The following is a 23,056-nucleotide window of genomic DNA, read 5'->3' on the forward strand; positions in this document are numbered from 1 at the left end:
ACCCTACGCACTGTGATAATTATTGTAATAATTACTGTGATTATAAATTATTTTATTATTCATTGTAACAATATCCTATGCACTGTGATAGTTATTGCAATAATTACTATGATTAATTCATTACCATTAATTGTAACAATATCCTAAGCACCCTAAGCACTGTGATAATTATTGTAATGATTACTGTGATTATTAATTATTCTTTCTTTTTGCTTATTCTATTATTATTAATTGTAACAATATCCTATGCACCCTACGCACTGTGATAACTATTGCAATAATTACTGTGATTATTAAGTATTCTATTAATTTATGACTATTAATTGCAACAATAATATCCCATGCACCCCACACACTGTGATAATTAAATATTTTATTAGTTATTATTTCATTGCTATTAAAACAATTGCTATTTGTTTTGTCCCGTGCTTCCCCCACCCACATGGGACCAGGGGGGGGAGCAGCTCCTCTGACGTCCCTCGGAGCAACTTCGAAGCGGAGGCGCCCTCCCCAACCTCCTAAAATGACATCACTCCGCTTCGCCTGCCAGAGCTCCGCCCCAGGCAGGAGGAGCCGGAGCGAACCATTGTCCCCAAAAGAAGCGGGGGGGAGGGGAGAGAAGGGAAATCCCTCCTCACGGCTCGCCATACCTCCCGAGCGCCGAACCTTCCCGCTCACCCACACGGACCGCTGAAGCGACACTTGCCTCGTGAGACCCCAGTGTGTACGCGGGTTTTCTACATTTGTGCGTGTCTCCGCTATCTCTCTCTCTCCCCCCCCCCATACGGATGGACGCCGCCGAGCTCAGGAGCGAAAGAGAGACAGAGACAGAGAGCGCGCGCGCTTTCAGGCAGCTGGCGCGAGGGGGGCGGCTGCGCCTGCGCGAACCGCGCTGACCAGCCCTGCGCTGTTTCCCTTCCCTCTTACGAAAGGGCGGGAGGGGAGGGGGAACGAGAAAGAGGGAGGGGGGCGCGCGGGTCTCTCTCGCGCGCGTGCGCGGGGCAGGTAAGCGGCTGTTTGGCGGCCGTTGGGGCTCCGTGAGGCGAGGGAGGTTGGGGGGGGGGAGGTGGGTCCGGTGAGGGAAAAGAGAGGCGGCGGCTTCTCCTCCTCCTCCTCCTCTCCCGCCCGCACACGGAGAGCGATGGAGAGAGCCCTTCCCGCCAAAACGGGGCAAGAGGCGGCAGCGCTGGCCTGGCGGCCCCGTGAAGCGCCGGGGAGGCGGATCCTGAGGGGGAAACCTTGACTATTATACCGATATAGTATACCGATATACGTGCGTGTGTGTGTGTGTGTTTGCGGTTACCTCAGACGCTGTGCTTCCTCCACAACCCTTGTTTCCTCCCTCAAGAGGGTCGTGAGGACGGTGTTTTCGCGTGTCGGCGGCGGCGGCAGCACCAGCAACAACATGAGCCGCGATTTCAAACCCGGGGACCTGATCTTCGCCAAGATGAAAGGCTACCCGCATTGGCCAGCCCGGGTCAGTAAGGCGCCGCCTCCTCCTTCCCTCATCCATCCCTCCTTCACCTGCGTTCCCACGAGCGCGCTTTTCACGCGCCGGGGGGGGGGAACGTCCGTGGGGAAGGCGCCCCCTTGCCCTCCACCCGCTTCCCCCCCCCGCAGGAACGGGGTGGTTCGGGGTTCACCCGTCTGGACCTCTCTCTTGGGGAGGGAGGGGGCGTGTTCGTGGCGTCCCTGGAAGGGACTTCTCCATCACATTGCCTTCTCCATCACATTGCCAGGTGCCCACATGCCGCGGTTCGGCTCAGGGTACTTTTTTTCAGCTAGGTGGTCTTAATGACCTGCAAAAAAAAGGGTCACATTCCTCCCTCCAAAAAACTTGGTGGGCAGATGGATTGGGCCAAATCAGGTGAATGGCTGAGAGCCTTACCTGCTCATGGCGTAGTTTTGGGTAATTTTACATGGTTTTAGCAATGAGTCCATAAGTAACTGTGGAGGCCAATTCTGGATCCACACGTCCTTCCACAGTGGGGACATAGGTTTCCGGGCGGGAGTGGATCCCGGTGAGGGTTTGCCAAACTTGCCTTCCTCTTAGCACAGTTCTTCCTTGTGTCCTGACTTCAAATGTCTTCAGAGCCCACGGTATCTGAAGAAGTGTGCATGTACACGAAAGCACATACCAATAACAAACTTAGTTGGTCTCTAAGGTGCTACTGGAAGGGTGTTTTTTTTTATTTTGTGTCAAAGCCCATGACACCTTTGGTAAAAGCTGTTCTCCAACTGGAGCGCTTGCAGGCCAGTGTTTCCCACTTGTCACTGTTTATACTACGTTTTTAAAGATTTGCCTTAAGAGAGTCTTTAAACCTCTTTTGTTGACCACCAGCATTACACTTTCCATTCATAAGTTGGGAATGAGTAGTTGCTTTGGAAGATGATAATCAGGCATTCACACAACATGACCAGTCCAACAAAATTGATGTTGAAGAATCATTGCTTCAACACTGGTGATCTTTGCTTTTTCCAGTACACTGGCATTAGTTCACCAGTACACTGGTATTAGTTTGGGTAATTTAGTAGGGACACATTGGGTTGCGTGTGTCTGTAATAAAAAATATACCTATCCATCTACCTAAAGATGTCTGGGTTAGAAAAGTATGTTTGTTGTCTCTTATTTTCAGGTCGTAGTCTAGAGTCTTTTCTACTGACCAGTTAACATTCAATGTGAGACATTGATGTTGTATACAGTGTAAGGTGGGGGGAGGGCAGGGGGTGGTCATTGCCAAGGATAAATAACAGATAGAACCTACCAAAGTAACGCTTTCATATTGGGTTGTTGTTGTTTTAAGAATACACTATGTAAAAGGATGAAAGTTTACTATCCCCTCCCTTCTCTCTCCCCTGCTCTCTTCTTCTTTATACTTTCTATAACATTAGTGTCTCACATCAAAATATTAAAAACAACAGAAGCTGTATGTAGGTTTGTAACCAAGGAAAATCTTTAATAACTTCTTTTTTAAAAAATTGAAAATTGAATTTGAAATGGCTAAAGAGAGCTAACTGGGGCCTGTTGAGGAAAAGGTCAAAGTAAGATGCTGCTCACCAGTACCGAAAGACTTGCTTGGAAGTCGGTCAATATTTATCCAAATGTATTTTTTTTAAAAAAGGATTTGGGGCAATTCTGCATGACACAGAATCACACACCAGCATTCAAAGGTGCACAAACTAGATCACAGCACAGATCCTAATGATTTTTCATACTGCCCACCCTTTAATCTTATTTGACATTTTTTCCATAGCACTATATTGCCAAAATAAAAATAGTTCAGCGTGGATCCTTTGGGTTTCTTTTCTCCACATTCACCTAACCACATGCCACATTATGCTGGCTACATTATAAAAATTAAGACATCTGAAGAGCAGTTCATCAAAGTCTTGTAACCTGAAGATTTAACAAGTTTAGCACAAGCTTTTATGGAATCATGGGTCAGTTAGCAAGTGTGACAGTCTGTGATTAAATCTGCATCTAAAAGAATGCAAATTAAGAATGGTGATTGTTCACCATAGCAATTATTGTCATAATACAATGATTAGATTTACTGTTGTCCCTATTCAGACCAAAATGGATAGAATCCAACTTCATTATTATTACTATTACTTGGTCACCTTACACATTGAAAAGAATTTACACAGAGTAGAAAAGAAAATAGAGTGACTTACACAAGCAACACAAAAACTAAAACTAATCAATAAAAACCTTTAAATAAAAGACTTATCTATACAAATAAAATACAGTTCTAGCAGATCCTGCCCTTCCAAAAAAGGCCATAAATACTTAAAAAAAACAACCTAAGGACCAAAAGCCCAAGTAACGAGAACAGTTTGCCTAGAGCCTAAAACTAGATAAAGATGGTGCCAGGTGAGCCTTCCTTGGGAGAGCATTCCTCAAGTCGGGAGTCACCACTGAAAAGGCCTGTTCTTGTGTTGCTCCTCTTCAGACCTCCCATGAAGGGCCTCGGATGATAATTGCAGGATCCAGGTCAGTTCTTCATAAGTTCTAATTAAACTGTTTCACACTGTAGTGTCCCTTTAAAGTACCTTTTTTGAAGAATAAATTTAGTGAAGAATAAATAAATTCCACCTTGCAGTGCTTTGCCCTTTGAAACTGTCTGTCACAGCTAATTTGATGCTCTTTTGTAACTGTAAGGATGGTGCTTTGTTACCTAAACAAAGTGGTCCCTTTGGATAACACCACACTAATTAAAAGAAATGCCTCCTTGCTGGGCAGTTATAACTGGGAGGCAAACTGATACCTTCTTCCAGCAGCCAACAAAATCAATGTCAGAATTAGCAGGGAGTCATTCCCTCCTTATTAGCATGATCCTATACATGTTTGCTTTCAATAAGTCTTGCTCTGCTCGGTGAGGTTTACTCCCAATTAAATGCACATAGGATTGCAGTTTAAGAGAAAATTGTTTTGAATCTGTTGTCTTTGGTGGTCAGTGACTAACATCTTATATAGGTGAGACCTTCTGTTTTCAACCTACTTCACAAGTGTTCTGAACATTATAACCACCAGTGATTTCTTTACCCCTTTTAGTAGTTTCCTACTAAATCAAAGTGTTTCGTTTAGAGTTAATGTTGCTTTCCCCCCTTTTCTTAGGTGGATGAAGTTCCTGATGGAGCAGTCAAGCCACCTACAAATAAAATGCCTATATTCTTTTTTGGCACACATGAAACGTAAGTCCTAAATTTACAAAGCTATACTGGTTGAAATAGAGTTACTTGGCTGTTGAACTATAGATTGTACATATTTTAGAGCACAGAGGCGTGACAATATAATTTTTACATTGGGTTAACTTAGTGAAACTGATCTTTTTCCAGGCTTAGTCTAAAGAGTATTTGTTTTCTAAACACAGAACCCTGTTTGTTATCCTGTATTATATTACACTTGTAGTTATTTAATTTTGCCACAATCAACAGTGTATGTCAGTACATGACCAGGACTTCTTGTCATGCTATAGCCGATAGGAGGTGTGAGTTCTTTGTTGTAGTTCTGACCTTTGGAGGCCCTGGAAGTTGAAACCCACAGAAACAAAGAACAACCCTTACTGCTCTTATTGGCTGGTGTGTGGGTCAATGCACCTCAAAAAGGATAATCTAGAGCTGAAAAACGTGTAGCATAGGGCAACCAAAATGATGAAGGGACTTAACCAAGTTCTCTATGAGGAAAGATTACAACATGTAGGGCTTTTTAGTCCAGAAAAAGGGCAAATGAGGAGGGACATGATAGAGATGTATAAGGTTATGCATGGTTTGAAAAAAAAGTTTACAGACAAAAGGATTTATCCCCCTCATAATACTAGAATCCAATGAAGCTGAATATTGGTAGATTCAAGATAGACAAAAAATACTTGTTCACAGGGTACATTGTAAAAATCACTACCAGAATATTTAGTAATTGCTACTACCTTGGATGGTATTTAAATTACATTAGGATACTATCATGATGGCTGTGTACTGTCTCCATTATCAGAGGCAATATCCCCTTTGCCTGGTGCCTTCATTATACACTTTTAGGCATCAGGTGAAAATGTTCCTCTTCAACCAGGCCTTGGTCTGACAAACATCCTACATCTTTTTTAAATGTGTTTGCACCAGGGAGGGGATTATTGGTTTGTTTTGGTTTTGTTCTTGTTTTTATTGCGTATTTTGTGTTTTTATCCTGTATATGCTATGAACTTTCCTGAGATGTACAGATGAAGGGAACTCAAATAATTCAATTTTAATTATTAATAAGCTTTCTATGAGTTCCTTCCCCTCATCACAAAAGTGTCCAAAAAGTACACCCTGCATTCATGGGAGCTGAGGCGAAGTGTTTTGAGAATTGTGGGTAGTTATTTGGCATAGCATAGAACTAGTGTGAAGTGGCCTCTCCTGCAGGTCTTTGCACCCTGGAGCAGTTTCCAGCTCTTAGGAGAGACTGTAGAGCAGGAATGAGTGGGGAAAGTAGCAGACAGTGTGTCGGGCATTGTAGAGAGAGACTGGAAAGAAAATGCGAAAGGAATATATGCATTATACTTTGTTAGACCCAGCTTCTGTTTACACCATGACCCACAGTTCTTTGAGAATTAGGCCTTCCATACATTTTGTGCAGTCTTATTGTAGCAAATGCCAAAGTGGAGGCTTAGCGTCAAAGCATAAAATCAATATACTATAAAAAATTGCAGTTTCTCCCTCCTAATATAGTTACTTTGTACCTTGCCCAATGCTACAGTGTTATTTTTTTCAGTTGGAATTATTAGATCTAGGCACAGTATTCCAGTGTGACATGTAGTAGTATTATATTTACTGTTAAATTTCAATCCTTTCCCTGATAACTTCAAAACTGATACAGCACTTTTCACTACAATAGCACTGTTGAATGTGCAAAATGCCACTTAGGATTAGTGGTGATGGGGAGAGTCAGGGATAGGAAAATGGATTGAATATTTTATTTATTCATTTTGGGGGATGACTTCACTTCCACATTCCAATCCCAAAATAATGTACGTGTTTGGTTACAGCCTACTGAGACCTATGTATATGAAGTCAGGATCTTTTGTTTTTGTTCCTGCATATATTATTTCAAAATGTGGATTCTCACCTGTACTTCTGTTGCCAGGTTTGGAGAGATGCTTTTGTTGTTTGGGGGCATTTGAGTGCTAAATATCTACAATATTGGTTACCTTGTTTCTTCCTGATAATTTTAGAATAAATAGCACTGAATACATTAGGTTCTCAGTTACAAGTGTATGAGAAAACTTCTACTATTTATTTACCTGTGACTGCTGGTGAGGAATTTGTCCTTTTAGAAATTATAGCCTTTATATTCATTAGTGAATGCTAATAATGTCTAAAAGAATAGGTTTAAATAGTAAACGGTTCCCATTCAAATTACCAGTTTTAATAAGAAATGTGGAGTGTACCTTGAATATTTGGGCGTCTCACTTTCTTTGTAGAGCATTTTTGGGACCAAAAGATATATTCCCCTATGAGGAAAACAAAGACAAATATGGCAAACAAAATAAAAGGAAAGGCTTCAATGAAGGCTTGTGGGAAATTGTGAACAATCCAAAAGTAAAATTTTCTACTCAGCAGGTAAGTTACCGTCTAATGTGTATATACTAACAATTTAGTCAGCTATTTCTAGTACCTTATTGACCTGACAGTGTCTGTTCTGTGTCCTGAGCCTATTATGCCAATATGATGTTATCAGGAACCATAGGTATCAGAACGCTGCTGTTGTAGTTTAATAGATCAGGTTCCCCGTTATTGAATTGGACATTTCATGCCATTGCCCCTACCTATCTTCTCACATGACTACTATTCCGTTTTAGAGTACCTCCTCACAGTTAAGCAAATGGTCAATCCCAGGCCTTTTTGAGAAGCTTTCTTCCTAAGGGAAGGGCAGCCCCTGCCAGAGTAAATAGGTAGCACAATTCTTGTAGAACAAGTGAGTGGCAGCAGCTGCGGACCTTTCTTACAAGGCTTGTTGACAAGAAAGAATTGTATATACTTGAGGTAGCCAATGTGGAGCCTTTCAGATGTTGGACTCAAACTCCCATTATGCCCAGCCAACATGATCAGTGGTTGGAGATGATGGGAGTTGTAATCCAGCAACATTTAGAAGATGCTACATTGGCTACCCCAAATATCCTTACAGCAAACTCAGTTCTCCAAGTGCTGGTCCTTATGTAGCCAATGAGGGAAGTATCAGTATGCTTCTAGGTTAGTACAATAACATTTACGAAAAACCCCAAAGGAAATGCTTGCATTGACTGAACAACCTATTTAGTGCTATGTTGAATGCAGTCCTTTAATTGTAGGGTGGATTTCTAAATTCATTACATAGTAAACCCTGGTGAGTTCAATGAGCCTTTGAGTAAATTTTATTACAATTGTTCCATTAATCACTGAAGTTTTCTGTATAGTGTTTTTAATATTTGCTTTATGCAGCACGCTACCCTGAAATTTTATATGATGAAGTGTTGTATAAAAACGTTGCATATATTTAATTGTTTTTAATCACCCAATTTTGAAATTGCTGTTCTTCTGTCTTTGTTTCCTGCTGATTTACGTATATGTTGGCAATATTTTTGTCCATAGCCCCATCCAGCTATTAACCCTACAGTTGTTAAAGAAACTGCTGAAGAAACTAGCTTAGATACTACGGAGGACAATGAACAAAAAATGGTGCCCAAAAGGAAAAAGCTGACTGCTCTTAAAGTAAGTGATCAAGATCTCATCCAATGCTACAATTCTATGATTTAAGTTAGTCATGAGTGGCTAAGAATTTATTTAATTGGGTCTACTCTGAGTATAACTTAGTATACTATCACCTTGTAATGTTAAAGATAGGGCAAAGGTGAGGGTATAAAGTGCAGTATTGACAGGAAAAGGCAGTGGTAAATCAGTTTCCTTCATTGGATATAATAGAAAATTGGTTTAAGAAATCAGAATATCTTCATCAAGGTTATGAGGACAGACGCAAGAGGGAAGTTGTTTGCAAATGGATGGTGGGGACATGAAAACTGGACCATTTTCCTCCTTTGAATTCTGTTTAGGCTTTTGGAGGCAATCACTTCTCCACCTGATTTGAAGTCTTTGCTAGCTCTGTTCTTGTTCCTGTTGCATAACCCATTACATCATAGATGTTATAGGCACTGGCGGAGGAAGAGGGGGGCGGGGGGAGCGCGCTGCCCCTGGCAGCACAATCCTGGCGGGGTTCCATCGCGGCTGGACGCCCCTGTGTGCGCTGGACGCCCCGCCCCCGCCTGCTCTCTGCCCCCCCCCATGCCAGAGCATGAAGCTCCGCCACTGGTTATAGGAACAATTAATTGGGAATCAGGTTCCCAATAAGATAAGGCGGGAAGCCATGTGCTGATTTTGACTTGAGATCCCTTCATTATCTGTGGACTGAACAAGACTGGTGTCCTGAACACAGGAGGGGCAGAATGCTCAGCACTTGTGATTCAGAAAGAAGCTCCACACTTCCAGTAGCCAAGGCACAACTTGCATAAAGTTCTACACAAAGCAATTTTGATGTTAATTTATATTTAACAAGATTTATATACTGGCTAATTCAAAAAAAACTCTAAGCTGTTTAGATAGCTTTGACTAAACAAAAAGGTTTTTAGCCAGCCTCAAAAAGAATACAATTAATGCACCTGATTAATATTCATATAGTTAAGTAAAGGACCCCTGTACGGTTAAGTCCAGTCAAAGGCAACTATGGGGTACAACATTCATCTTGCTTTTCAGGCCGAGGTAGCCGGCGTTTGCCTACAGACAGCTTTCTGAGTCATGTGGCCAGCAGGACTAAACCGCTTCTGGCACAATGGGATACCGTGACGAGTGCCAGAGCTCATGGAAACACCGTTTCCGTATTCATATAGTTACAGCTGTATACAGAACATAAAGTCTTGTTGACCTTCTAAACTGATGCTCATCCTGTGATGTTTTTCTCCAATGTGTATTATTGAAAAAGTTTTGAATCCCAAAGAAATAGATGGCACACAACCATGCTCAAGTGCCTATTCAGCTCTGAGTTAAGAGAGCTGGTGGCTTTCTCTTGCATGAGAGCGTTCTGGGGCACAGAATATTTCTGGGCATTAAGGTCAGTGTATGATGATAACAGAGGAACTTCAGATACCTGCTACTTATGTTAGAGTTTGGGGTTCAAATGGAACCTGAGACACTTGTGCCAGTATGCCTGGTAACCTTACAATGACACGCCCCTTACAGGCCACTAGTAAAAGGAAAGGTTGATTAAAAAGGTACAAGTTATGTATATCCTGTCTATGTTCTGCATGGAAAGAGCATTTCTGACAGCTTGGATGAGGATTTTTAGGACTGAACCTGTATCTCATTGGGATCCTCTTATCACATATTTTATATGTGTCTGCCAGTCCCAGATTAGGAAATCTATGTTAGTATAAGTTTTTGGAAAATGAAAAAAATCATATGGATACAGTTAACCATGTTTACTTTGCCTTTCAAAAACAAATTCTGATGTAGCTTCATGAGGACTGCACTTTCATCATTAGGCACCTATACAGACCTTACATAGATGTAAATTTTTAAAAATGATATTTGAATCTCATTCCCAGGGTTCAGTTAAGCAGGATAATATAACCTCTGAAGCTGAAATAGAAGAAAAAGAGATGGAAATCTCGAAAGATGATGATTCTTCAGAAAAACCTAGTGAAGTATGTGACTTCAAGAAATTTGGATTGTTGTTCTTTTTTATTGTTCCCAGTTTACATTTAATTTTGGAAAATGAGGGTCACACACAGCTTCCCATTTTGAGCAGCACCTGGGCTCTGCATAAATACTTTTTTTTCTCTGTACACAATACAACATAGTTTCTCCTCTCTTTGTAGTGACACAGGTTTTTCTGAACCCCATGTCCTCTCTGTAACATTTTCTCTCTGCCCATTGCTACCACTGTTATACTGCACTCTTTTATGCTACCGTTTCTCCATTAGTTCATATTGCTGCGGGTCTGTCTCCAACTCCCAGGACTGACCCCCCTCTTCTTTAAAGTTTGGTAACAGCAGCTCACAAGACTAATTGCATAGTGAGGATGTGTCCGATGCAGATGGGCTATGCAGATTGCTTACTGAACAAGTTAGAAGAAGTAGTGCCAACTCCACTTTGCACCTCTGAATCCAGGAATGAAAGGAAGGAAGGAAGGAAGTAGACATGAGAGGTGTTTGTATTTAATGCCAAACCATGATTTACTGCTCTGTGCTTATGCAGAAAGGAACCTTGGCATTCTCTGAGGCTTGATTGCCCCCGCCCCCATGCAAGGCCAATTTAATTTCAACTTTCAACAAATCTTGGCTTGCTAGATTTTTGTTTAAAAGAAACTGATCAGCTGAAGCTGTCCTCCCAGCAGTACAGAAGGAAAGGTTCACAACACCTCCTTGCTGCTTAAAGAACTATTATTGAAGCATTACATTTGAACCAGGCCATAGCTACGTAGGGATTATCTCATCATCTGGCTGGGTGCTCACCCCACTTGTTACACTGGCATTTGGGGAGCTGCAGCAGTGTGAGCCTGACTTGGTTAGCACAGCCTCAGTTCATTAAAACCAGTATTAACGGGTCTTTCCCAATATGTGCCATCTGATGCTCTTATTGAAGAAGACAGAGACTCATACTTAAGTCTTCTTGCTACTAAGCTATTGCCTCACCCCTTGAACATTCCTACACTGGCAGGTAACATGACTCCTTGTGGGAGGACTCGATGCTATTGTTGCTGACCATCCTAGCTAGTAACTGAGGCAGTGCTAGTGTGTATAAGAGGAGGAGCATAGGCCCAAACTTTTATACATGACCCCAGGGGCACAGGTAGGAACTGCAGTTTATCAGCTTTTACCTAACCAGTGTAACATATAAACAATGGCTTAGAGATGAGAGAAGGCTTCAAACAATGGTGAGCTGGAATTGCTTCAGGGGGCTGTAGTTAGTTTGCACAGACTTAGTTTAAATATCCATGTAACTGGAGTATAGCTAGCTAAATAGATATGAGCTGTGCAATTTGATGAAGTTATTATTGTGCTTCAGACCTAAACACATCTAAAAACAAATCTCATTTAATTAGAATGCACTTCCAAGTGTATAAATGAGTATTTTTTCCTTGAATAGCAAGTCCCTTGTGCTATATGAAGTGCTGTCAAAAATCTTCTCCCTTTCAAAGGTTGTTTGCCATGCAGCATGTGGGCTGCTGCTTGAGAAAAAGAAATCCCTTAAACTCACGTTCTTCTGGGACACGTAGAATTCCATGGGGTGGGTGGGGGCGTTAGCATAAATTTAAGAATTTCAAAATTACACAGACAATTTTTACAGTTAATTTTAGTACTATTTCTGCCCTTAGGATATTGAGAAATCAGATGATGCACCTATCCCTAAGGTGGCTAGGAGGGGGAGAAAAAGAAAGGTAATATTTAGAACTTTTATAGTTTGGTATATACAGATTGGATTGTCAATTGTTTTTCAAAACCATTAGTTGCCTATGAAAAGACACACAAAAATAACCTTAACAATTACTACAAAAAATTCATTACCTCAGAATATGTTGCTAATATGTATGAAATCAGTCCTTTTTCTGGGCTCTTACTATCAGTCACACTTTTTTCCTGCCCTTCACCTACTCTGTCTTCCATGACAGTGGGTGGGATACAAATGAACATAATGATATTTGGTCAAGTGGGGCTCCTGCTAATGGGGGAGAGCCCCTTTTAAAGTTTATTTTCTTTATCCCCTGAAGCAGATTTTCAGGTGGAAAAGGAAACGTTGGAGGAAATTGTGTCTTCTTTAATCAGCAAGCAGTGGGAGCTCCCTTTCCCTGAGCAGCACACACAGGATCTTAGGATCCAATCTGGTGACAGACTCAAAGTGTCCCAGTGAATAGGGACTTCAGCTTGCATCTTTCCAGTCTGAACCAGATATGTTATGCTGTATACTATATAAAATCCATTTTTCATAAGCTCTTCCAACATTTGGAACAGTTGTGCTGTTTGTTCAAATTAAATGAAGAAATTTGTTTTCAATACAGGCTGAAAAACAAGCAGAAGTTGAAGAGGCAGCAGTGGCAGCAACAGCTGCAGTGCCTACAGCTCCAAAAGCAAGTCCTAAAAGAGGAAGGCCAGCTGGTAAGTTACAGAGCCTGTAACCTGTTCCTAATGTATGCAGTCAGTTGAAATATGTTTTCTCCTCCCTCCCCTCCATCCCAGCAGGAAAAACAACCCCCCCCAACCCCCCCCCCCCACTGCACATGATAAACTAGCATGTTGTATATGGAGAAATCTCCCTGGATTGATTTTCTGTGTGCTTATATTGGGTAGAGAGATCTCTACTGCTTGATTCTGCTTATACTGTACACTGGCCAAAATGATGATTTAAACTTGAAATGGTTAAAGATCTTTCTACAGGTAACGTCGTCATACAAAATTATTATAGAACATTGTTTTAGATATGAAGCTGTGCTATTTGGTACTAATGTGAATGTATTTGATTGCATTGTTTCATTTGTACAATACCCTTTTGAAAATGGGTTGTAAACTTTCTGTATATTTCTGTACTCCTGCAATAATGCAGTGATCAGCGAGATCTGCCCATCTGCAGTATTTTAATAAATATATTTGGGATAGCTGCAGTTTACAAAGACACCTATCCTCTTCCCCCTGAAATTTATTCTTATGCTGTGAGTCTAGGGTACCTGCTAAAATGGGAATATTTAGGTGAAACTTCACAGGGACAGGAAGATAGTATTGTGCATACAAACACATAATGGACTGTAGTGTGCATGGTTAATTTGCTTCTGTCATCCCATAGGCATACATCTAACAATATATGTCATTGGTATCTGCAAACTTGGGAGCTATGCTAATAATTATCTATGGAGTTGGGAGCAATGTTGTTGTAAACCTCCAGTTTTAGAGTTACAAAAGTATACAGAACATATGTTAATAAAAGTGCATTATTTTTTATGTACGTATGTTTGGTACATTTTCTAGTATAGACTAAATTAGCATGCTTATTAAGGACTGCAACTGTTTGCCTCTATGGAAAAACAAAGAAGCCAGTATATTAGGCCTTTCATAACACTCTACACATTAGTATATTTTGTTTGGTTAACACATCCTGGGCTGCAGCATCTAGGCTTAATTAAATTAGTCATCTTGTAGGGATGATTCTCTCCAAGACAGTCAATTAAAATTGGGTTGAAGGGAAAGCTCTACTACTGGCTTTTTAATTTCATCTTTTAATGATCAGCTAAAGTGAAATAGTTAGGCTGTATTTAATTAAAACTTTTTTTATGAATCAGCTTCTGAAGTAAAGATTCCAAAACCCAGAGGAAGACCAAAATTGATTAAACCAGTCTGCCCTCCTGAGAGTGATGTGTAAGTTTGTTTTTAAGCATTGGCATTTGTCATGGAGAGTTAGGAATGCAATGGGTTAAAATAGAAATTACATCAAATATGCAAGTATGAATGAATGATTTGACAGATGAGTGCTTGAAGGGGCATATTGCTATTATGGGTTGACCTCTGCTTCACCCCAGATTTGCCATGCCCTATACCCTCAGGCAGGTTCCTATGAAGATATAGCCAAGGCTCATTTTAGGTCAGAAGAGACATTTTGATTCCTAACTGAACTTCTCCCTATTGCCATGGATTCCCTGCAGCCACATAGGATAGAAGGAGATGAGCAACTTGCTGCGGGGGCCATGTGTGAAAAATCACCTAGTCTCTTGATCTAGATCGTTCATGGATTATTACAGCTACTAGATGGAGATTGACTGGTTGGATCCATGAAGTGATTAACACTTCATTATGAAAGGGAGCACACAGGGCTGCTGCTTCAGAAAACATCATTGGACTCATGGTGAGCCACAAGCTGTTAAGTAGCTTCACATGCTCCTGTAAGTAATTTTGTGTTGGCTGTCAGGAGTATGGACCATTCCTTAGTTCACATTAAACAGGGGCAAAACCAGGCTTTATTTCACCCAGGTCAAAGACCCAGTTTGGCACCCTTGTTCATTTGCGTGCACACACAGAGAGAGACAGACAGACAGACAGACAGACACATACTAGGAGCCTCAATGATGCCCCTCTGGAGGCTTCACCTCCTGGTAGATACAGTTCCGCATGCAATAATTCCTTTTCATAGGGAAAAGGAGATTGAGCTGGCTAGAGGGTAAAAAAAAATGTACAGTGGTACCTCGGGTTACATACGCTTCAGGTTACAGACTCTGCTAACCCAGAAATAGTGCTTCAGGTTAAGAACTTTGCTCCAGGATGAGAACAGAAATTGTGCTCCAGCGGCGCGGCAGCAGCGGGAGGCCCCATTAGCTAAAGTGGTGCTTCAGGTTAAGAACAGTTTCAGGTTAAGTACGGACCTCCGGAACGAATTAAGTACTTAACCCAAGGTACCACTGTATTCTGTTTTGGTTTGGATTGCTTTTAGTGTTCACGAGGAAGATAAGAGTAAAAGAAAGGGAGCTGAAGAAAAACCACCCAAAAAACTGCAAAAAAGGGATGAAGAAAGTCAAAGAGAAGAAGACAATGTAAAAAAAGACCCAGAGAAGAAAGAAGGCAAAAAAGAAGCTGAGCCAAAAAGGAAAACTGCTCCCAAAGTGGGATCAGCCTCAGCCTCAGATTCTGAAGAAGACGGAGAAGAGCAGGAAGGGAATAAAGTATGTGTTTGTCCAGTCTATCAGTTAGGGAAACCTTTTGGTGCATGCCAAGCTATATTCTGTAGCTAGTTTCTGGTGCTCCATGTGAAATGTATTTTTCTTGTTTTATAAGGTAAACTGTTAGGACCTGATTTTAATGTAAAGCCGTGGCCAACTTCAATGGCTTGGTGCCACATGGCAAAAATACTTTTAAGGACCTGATATGCTCTGTGCATCATGTGGTACTGATGATCTCATGGAAATAATGGGGCTATTTTGGAGTTATTTTGTTTAAAAGCATTTCTGTACTGCGTAATATTAAAAATCTAAGCAGTGCACAAGAATCCAACATAAAAACAATATTGGAAAAGCATATAAACAGAAATTTAGTAATAACAAGACCGACTTTTATGAGTCAGGGAAAGCTCAAATATATCTTTACAAGATGTCTGAAGCAACTGATGGCTTCAGCTACTAAAATCAGTTTTCCTTTCTATTCAAAATTAAAATGGTACAGAAGAAAAAAGGAAGAAATATCCAAGGGCCTCACAGAAGGAATATTTTAAAAGCCCAACATGATCGTGAAGTAGCAGAGAGAAAACGTAAGCAGGAAGAGCAAATGGAAGTAGAATTGTGAGTATATTCTAACTGCTTTTGTAAAAATTGAGCAGTTATGTGACTAGGGCATTGAAAGAAAAGAAAGATTCTCTACCATTCTTTGTCTAGTAGTGTCTTTGTAAATACTATTTAAGCTGAAATCCCACAGCCCACATTTGGATAACCAAAAGACAGTAGAAAGTGGCTTAAGTGGCTTTTAGCTGGCGGAGAGACCTACTCTCATAACAGTGTGTACACTCACAAGTTACACTACCAGAGGCCCCCAGTATACCTCCAGAGAGCTCCATGGGCAGAGGGAGGGAAACGGGTATGTTGAGAGTGGCTGCAGATCCACAGGATCCTAAGCCCCCTAACACAGACCACGAAACGGCTCCAGCCTACTCTGTAGCTGACATAGTTAACTCCACTCCCACCACTGCCATTGTAGTCAATGAGAAGAAAAAGAAGAAGAAATGGAAAACAGACAGTATGACTTTAGTTGTGGCAGTTGCTCTGTCAAAGATTTCTACCACCACCAGGATTGATCTGTAAGTCTCTAAAGAATATTCATTTACTTCCAGAAGTTGAGAATTATTTACTTTAAATTGTTGGATAATTTTACAGGCAAAACAAAGAAGAAGGCAAAAAACCGGAAGCTAAGAAGATGGAGAAAAAACGAGGTTTGTAGTGAAAGGTTTTTTATGTTTAGTAAATTTTGTATTACAAAGGTATACCCAAAGGAAAGCATACACAGGTGTGTGTTTTTCTGCAGTTCCCTTTTCTCCCATATGTGTAAATGTCATTTCAACTTTTAAATATCTGCTTGGAACTGACAGCATACGGTAATTTAATTTGCTTTATGACATGAAAGCTCAATGGCTTGTCAAGACTTTGTTTCTATTCATAGTGTCATTGTAGAACCCATGATACCGTTAAGGTGCTAGGTACTCTTCATACATTAAAATGTGTCTGTAGGAATGTGCCAAGAAGACTAAGCTGCTGCTTTATAGGAACATAAGTCTTACTAAAGTGTTCTAGTTTTGCTACGAAAAAGCAATTTGCATTGTCTGCGTTTCAGCTTAAATTTGTATGCCAATATTGTTTTGGCGGGACGCGGGTGGCGCTGTGGGTAAAACCTCAGCGCCTAGGACTTGCCGATCGCATGGTCGGCGGTTCGAATCCCCGCGGCGGGGTGAGCTCACGTCTTTCGGTCCCAGCTCCTGCCCACCTAGCAGTTTGAAAGCACCCCTAAGTGCAAGTAGATAAATAGGTACAGGTACCGCTTTACAGCGGGAAGATAAACAGCGTTTTCGTGTGCTGCACTGGTGCTGGCTCGCCAGAGCATCTTCGTCACGCTGGCCACGTGACCCGGAAGTGTCTCCGGACAGCGCTGGCTCCCGGCCTCTTAAGTGAGATGGGCGCACAACCCTAGAGTCAGACACGACTGGCCCGTACGGGCAGGGGTACCTTTACCTTTACTTTTACTATTGTTTTGAGTACAGTCAGAATAGTGCAGTTTTATTACAGGCTTCCAGTTTTGCTTTATCAGTTTTGGTGTATTTTACTCAAAGTTGCTCAAAGGCATTTTCCCCATATGGATTTTATATTCACTATTATTTAAGATACGTTTTGTTAATATTTATTTAGAAACATCAATGGATTCACGACTTCAAAAGATACATGCAGAAATTAAAAACTCACTCAAAATCGACCACCTTGTGAGTATATTGTGCTAATACCATTTGTTTCTGAAAGCTGACAAAAGTGTGTGTTTGTGTGTGTATTGTTAAAGTGAATTTAAAATGTATATTCTTACGAAACAACTTTTCGGTTTGGCCTAGTGGTGTCCTTTCCTGACTTAGTGATATACTTAATTTGAGTTGCCTTGGATTAAATAAGAGAGATGGTGTTAACTGTATGAAGTTTAGTGTGAGGATGCAGAATGTCAGATTAAAATAGTTTGCTATATACACAGTGCTCCAAGAGAATAGTCCATTTTCTGTGAGTTAAAGCCCATTCAGTTAAAATATTCCGGCTGTAAAATCACACTGAAGTCTTGTGTGTTTTTAATTTTACAATGTTTACAATGTTTTGTCCAAAATCGTGTGTATTCCCTCCACCCTCACCCTGAGATTTAACATTTGGGTTTTCATATATTAGGATGTAAACAGGTGCATTGAGGCGTTGGATGAACTTGCTTCACTTCAAGTAACAATGCAGCAAGCTCAGAAGCATGCGGAGATGATTTCAACACTTAAGAAAGTAAGATTGGTGGCTTTTCTCATAAAGAAATTATGAAGATTGTTTAGCCTGTTCATGAATCCTTTAATGTAAAACTTCTTTGTTTAAAAATAGTAGAATGCCGGGCAAGGATTGCAAAACTTAATTAGCAATAAAATAGACATGGGGAGTACTTTTCTTCAGGGTTTATCCTCTCTATTCCCCCTTCTGTTTTCCATTCCTGTCCATCTGTCAGACAGCATTCTTTGCTCTCATAGCTTTAGTTCTCAATGAACTGTTATAGGTGTGGGTAAGCTGGAACACTGGTATGCATTTGCAGCTTCATCAAAGTATTGGCTTCCTTCATTTGTTTTTGTGGGCAGCTCCAACTTCCATCTCTGTGGACATAGAAAAATAGGTTCTTGATATGAACCAGGAAGTAGTAGTAGTAGTAGTAATAATAATAATAATAATAATAATAATAATAATAATAATAATAAATTTTATTTATATCCCGCCCTCCCCAGCTGAAGCCGGGCTCAGGGCGGCTAACAACAATCAACAATCAAACAATCAGATATTCACACATTCTAAAAATATTTCATTATAAAAATCAATTAAAATCAAATTAATGGCAACTAATTAAGCAAGATTCTAAGCAGGTTGCCAGAGGAGGGAGTCAGGCTGCGCCCTGACCAAAGGCCTGGTGGAACAACTCTGTCTTGCAGGCCCTGCGGAAGGATGTCAGGTCCCGCAGGGCCCTAGTCTCTTGTGACAGAGCGTTCCACCAGATTGGAGCCGCAGCCGAGAAGGCCCTGGCTCTAGTTGAGGCCAGCCTAACTTCTCTGTGGCCTGGGACCTTCAAGATGTTTTTATTTGAGGACCGTAAGATTCTCTGTGGGGCATACTAGGAGAGGCGGTCCCGTAGGTACGAGGGTCCTAGGCCGTATAGGGCTTTAAAGGTTAAAACCAGCACCTTAAACCTGATCCTGTACTCCACCGGGAGCCAGTGCAGCTGGTATAGTACCGGATGAATGTGATCTCGCAGCGAAGACCCCATAAGGAGTCTCGCCGTGGCATTCTGCACCCGCTGGAGTTTCTGGGTCAGTCTTAAGGGCAGCCCCACGTAGAGCGAGTTACAATAATCCAGTCTGGAGGTGACCGTCGCATGGATCACAGTGGCTAGGTCAGGGCGAGAGAGATAAGGGGCCAACTGCTTAGCTTGGCGGAGATGAAAAAATGCCGCCTTTGTTATAGCTGTAATCTGCGCCTCCATATAGAGGGAGGTATCAAAGATTACACCCAAACTCTTAACGGACGGTGCTGGCACTAATTGCACCCCCGCAAGAGATGGGAGTTGCCCCCTCAATCCCATATCGTCCCGCCCCAGCCAGAGGACCTCTGTCTTCGAAGGATTTAACTTCAACCGGCTCCCACGTAACCATCCAGCCACAGCTTCCAGACATCTCGCCAGTGTATCGGGGGCCGAGTCAGGATGGCCATCCATCAACAGATAGAGTTGGGTGTCATCGGCATACTGATGGCAACCCAGCCCAAAACTCCGGACAAGCTGGGCGAGGGGGCGCATAAAGATGTTAAAAAGCATCGGGGAGAGAATCGCACCCTGAGGCACTCCACACACCAAGGAGTGGCGCGATGACAATTCCCCCCCGAGCGCCACCCTCTGTCCCCGACCAGAGAGAAACAAGCGCAGCCATTGAAGGACTGTGCCCTGGATCCCCACGTCGGCAAGGCGGTGGTCCAGGAGTTCGTAATCGACCATGTCGAAGGCTGCTGACAGATCTAGAAGAATCAGCAGCCCCGACCCGCCTTGATCCAGCTGCCTACGGAGATCATCTGTTAGGGCGACCAGAGCCGTCTCGGTCCCATGACCAGCATGGAAGCCGGACTGGAATGGATCCAGAGCAGATGTTTCATCCAGAAACCTACCAAGCTGTTCAGCAACCGCTCTCTCAATCACCTTACCCAGGAATGGAAGATTCGAGACCGGGCGGTAATTGGATAGATCTAAGGGATCTAATGATGTTTTCTTTAAGAGCGGACGCACCACTGCCTCCTTCAGTTCCCCTGGGAATATCCCGGTGCCAAGGGACAAATTGATGATATCCCCCAGGGGGGCCCGCACCTCGTCTGGACACGCTCTAATCAGCCATGACGGGCACGGGTCAAGAGGACAGGTGGTGGGCTTTCCAGCTCGGAGGAGTCTGTCCACATCGGCTGGAGATATCCGGTCAAAATGGTCCAATACTGGACCCAAGGACAGTCGAGGGGCCTCCAGTTCCTTTATTGTATCCAAATTGGCAGGGAGGTCATGGCGGAGCAACAGGACCTTCTCCGCAAAAAAGCTCGCAAATGCCTCACAGCTGTGTGTCAGATTGTTATTTAAATTTGGCTGTCCTTCAGGGACGTTAAAGACCGAATTATACTAAATAATTGCGCCGGGCGAGAGCTAGCGGATGCAATGGAGGCCGAGAAGTAAGACTTCTTAGCGGCCTTCACAGCCATCTCATAGGTTTTCATAAAAACCCTATAAGATGTTCTTGAGGCTCCGTCACGGGCACCCCGCCATACTCGCTCTAGCCGTCTGAGGTCCCGCTTCATTTTCCGAAGCTCCTCGGTAAACCAGGGAGCCCGGTTTCTGCGGGGTCGCAGAGGGCGCTTAGGTGCGATCTCATCGATGGCTGCCAGGAGCTGGGTATTCCAGCCCTCAACAAGCTCAGTCAATGAGTCGCCAGGGGGAGCAAGGTCCCGCAAGGCTTGACGGAATCTATCAGGGTCCATCAGCCTCTGCGGGCGAGCCCAAATCGGCTCGCCACCTAAGCAGGGTGGGGGTGGAAAGTCAATCCTGGCTTTCAGAGCGTAGTGATCAGACCATGGCACCTTCATCGAAGGAGACATGATCACATCTATACCGGCACCAAAGATCAAATCCAGCGTGTGGCCTGCTTGATGTGTGGGGCCCGAAACAAACTGGGAGAGCCCTAGTGTCGCCATGGAAGACACCAGGTCCAGAGCCTGTGAGGAGGGAGTGGCATCAGCATGGAAGTTGAAGTCTCCCAATACCAATAGGTTAGGGAACTCCAAGGCCCAGCCAGCCACCGCCTCCAGCAGGCCTGACAGGGTGGCTGCTGGTGCGCTAGGTGGCCGGTACACCAGCCAGACAGCCAAGCTCTCCTCGGAGCCCCACACTAGGCCAACACATTCAATGCCGGGATTCGATGGCGATGGTAGAGCCCTGAAAGAACAATCTTCCTGGATTAATAATGCCACCCCTCCCCCCCCGGCCCACAGTCCGTGACTGGTGGAGGACAGAGAAACCCGGGGGCGCCATCTCTCGTAAGGTAACAGTTACCCCTTTGCGCACCCAGGTCTCCGTCACACAAGCCAGGTCGACCCCCTGCGAGGTAAAGAAATCTCGCAGGGTGGCGGTTTTGTTGCCTATAGACCTGGCATTGCACAACACCAGTGAAGGAGGTGAGTAATCCTTGCTCACCCTACCCTCGTCTCTCGGGATGGGGCGCAGATTGGAAGGGGTACGAGCATATCCGTATCTCGATCCCCTTCGCCTATAACATCTGCCCCCACCGCCATACCTCCCTCGCCCCTCCACGGTAGCAATCCCAAGCCTCATAATAACCTCCATTTAAAAAATAGAAAAGCAAAACAACCAAAAAACAATTATGCCCAAACAAAAACCAATCCCCACCCCACTCAATATCCCACCCCAAAACAAAACAAGATGAGACAAAACAAAATTACATAGATTAAAACCACCATTCACGGTGGTACAACAAAATAAACAATAAAAACACGTTTAAAACACATTAACATATATAAAACATTTTTAGCATTTGCTGCAGCAGCACCAGTGTCCTTAAAAACTATCACGGAGGTGAGCCTGGGCCCCGCCCCCTAGGCCAGATGGAGTTAGCCTAAGGAGGGAGAGGCCTTACACTCCAAGCACTCACGATGCAGCAGCAGCAGCAATGTCCCTGGCCTCAATGAGGCCTCTTAAAGCCGTGGCGAAGGTGATCCTGGGCCCCGCCCCCTAGGCCAGATGGAGTTAGCCTAAGGAGGGAGAGGCCTTACACTCCAAGCACTCACGATGCAGCAGCAGCAATGTCCCTGGCCTCAATGAGGCCTCTTAAAGCCGTGGCGAAGGTGCCCCTAGGCCATCCAAGTAATGAGATCATTATTTCTGCCCTTTTTAGATTTGTGTCTCTTCCTCCATCCGCCTTTTCCAACCACTCCATTCCCTCTCCCAGCCCAGTTTTCAGTACCCACCCCACCCCACAAAACCCCAGTCAGTCAATATTCAGTTGTCAATGAGCAAATGCAGTTCTCGTGAAGCTGTTTGGGGTGGCTTCTCAACTTCTGCAAACTTCAGGGTTCTCACAAGCCTGCTAATACTTTGTGCAGGAGAAAGAGGGTAGGGTTTGATTATGGCTACATAAGCACAATTTCTTAGTCTTGATATCAGTGTTAGTATATAGATGGTGACTGTTTCAGTAAATACTAGTTGGCTTTGAGCAACTTGATGATATTCTCATATATTAACTGACCTATCTCCTCCCTCCCCCCAAATATCTATCTATCTATCTATTTATCATCTATCTATCTATCTATCTATCTATCTATCTATCTATCCATCTATCTATCTATATCTGTCACAGATACGGAAATTCAAGGTCAGCCAAGTTATCATGGAAAAATCATCTATGCTCTACAATAAATTCAAAACAATGTTTCTCGTTGGAGAAGGGGATTCTGTTCTTTCACAAGTATTGAATAAGTCGCTAGCTGAACAGAAGCAGCACGAGGAAGCCAACAAAACCAAAGAACAATGGAAGAAAGGACCAAACAAGAAAGCTGAAAAGGACAAAGATCAAACAGGTGTGTGCAGTTCATCAAGAATATTTATTTCTTAGCACAATTTAACTGGTGCATCATTTCCTGTATATATCCCAGTTTCGGATAAGCTCTGTAATTCTGAATTTAATACAAAGCACTCCTTTGCCAGTGCTTAGTCACCGCACA

The 23,056-nt window shown here is 42.9% G+C and overlaps 1 protein-coding gene across 2 annotated transcripts in view; it reads left to right on the forward strand.

The window, feature by feature from the left end:
* Positions 1-899: 899 nt before the first annotated feature.
* PSIP1 (PC4 and SRSF1 interacting protein 1) overlaps positions 900-23,056 on the forward strand; it is a 23,662-nt gene continuing 1,505 nt past the window's right edge. Inside the window, exons 1-15 of one of the 2 annotated variants that reach the window (XM_081845226.1) lie at positions 900-1,005; positions 1,309-1,477; positions 4,619-4,695; positions 6,957-7,095; positions 8,104-8,223; positions 10,107-10,205; positions 11,879-11,941; positions 12,560-12,656; positions 13,832-13,907; positions 14,974-15,202; positions 15,699-15,814; positions 16,403-16,458; positions 17,426-17,496; positions 17,939-18,040; positions 22,693-22,912. In XM_081845226.1, coding sequence (XP_081701352.1) covers positions 1,406-1,477; positions 4,619-4,695; positions 6,957-7,095; positions 8,104-8,223; positions 10,107-10,205; positions 11,879-11,941; positions 12,560-12,656; positions 13,832-13,907; positions 14,974-15,202; positions 15,699-15,814; positions 16,403-16,458; positions 17,426-17,496; positions 17,939-18,040; positions 22,693-22,912 — 1,537 coding nt within the window. In that variant the 5' untranslated portion in view covers positions 900-1,005; positions 1,309-1,405. Of the gene's footprint in view, positions 1,006-1,029; positions 1,478-4,618; positions 4,696-6,956; positions 7,096-8,103; positions 8,224-10,106; positions 10,206-11,878; positions 11,942-12,559; positions 12,657-13,831; positions 13,908-14,973; positions 15,203-15,698; positions 15,815-16,402; positions 16,459-17,425; positions 17,497-17,938; positions 18,041-22,692; positions 22,913-23,056 lie in introns of those variants that run through there. The other variant, XM_081845225.1, reaches the window with a different exon arrangement.

This window comes from Podarcis erhardii (genome assembly GCF_964252035.2).
Source record: "Podarcis erhardii genome assembly, chromosome: 17".
NCBI classification, from domain to species: Eukaryota; Metazoa; Chordata; class Lepidosauria; order Squamata; family Lacertidae; genus Podarcis; species Podarcis erhardii.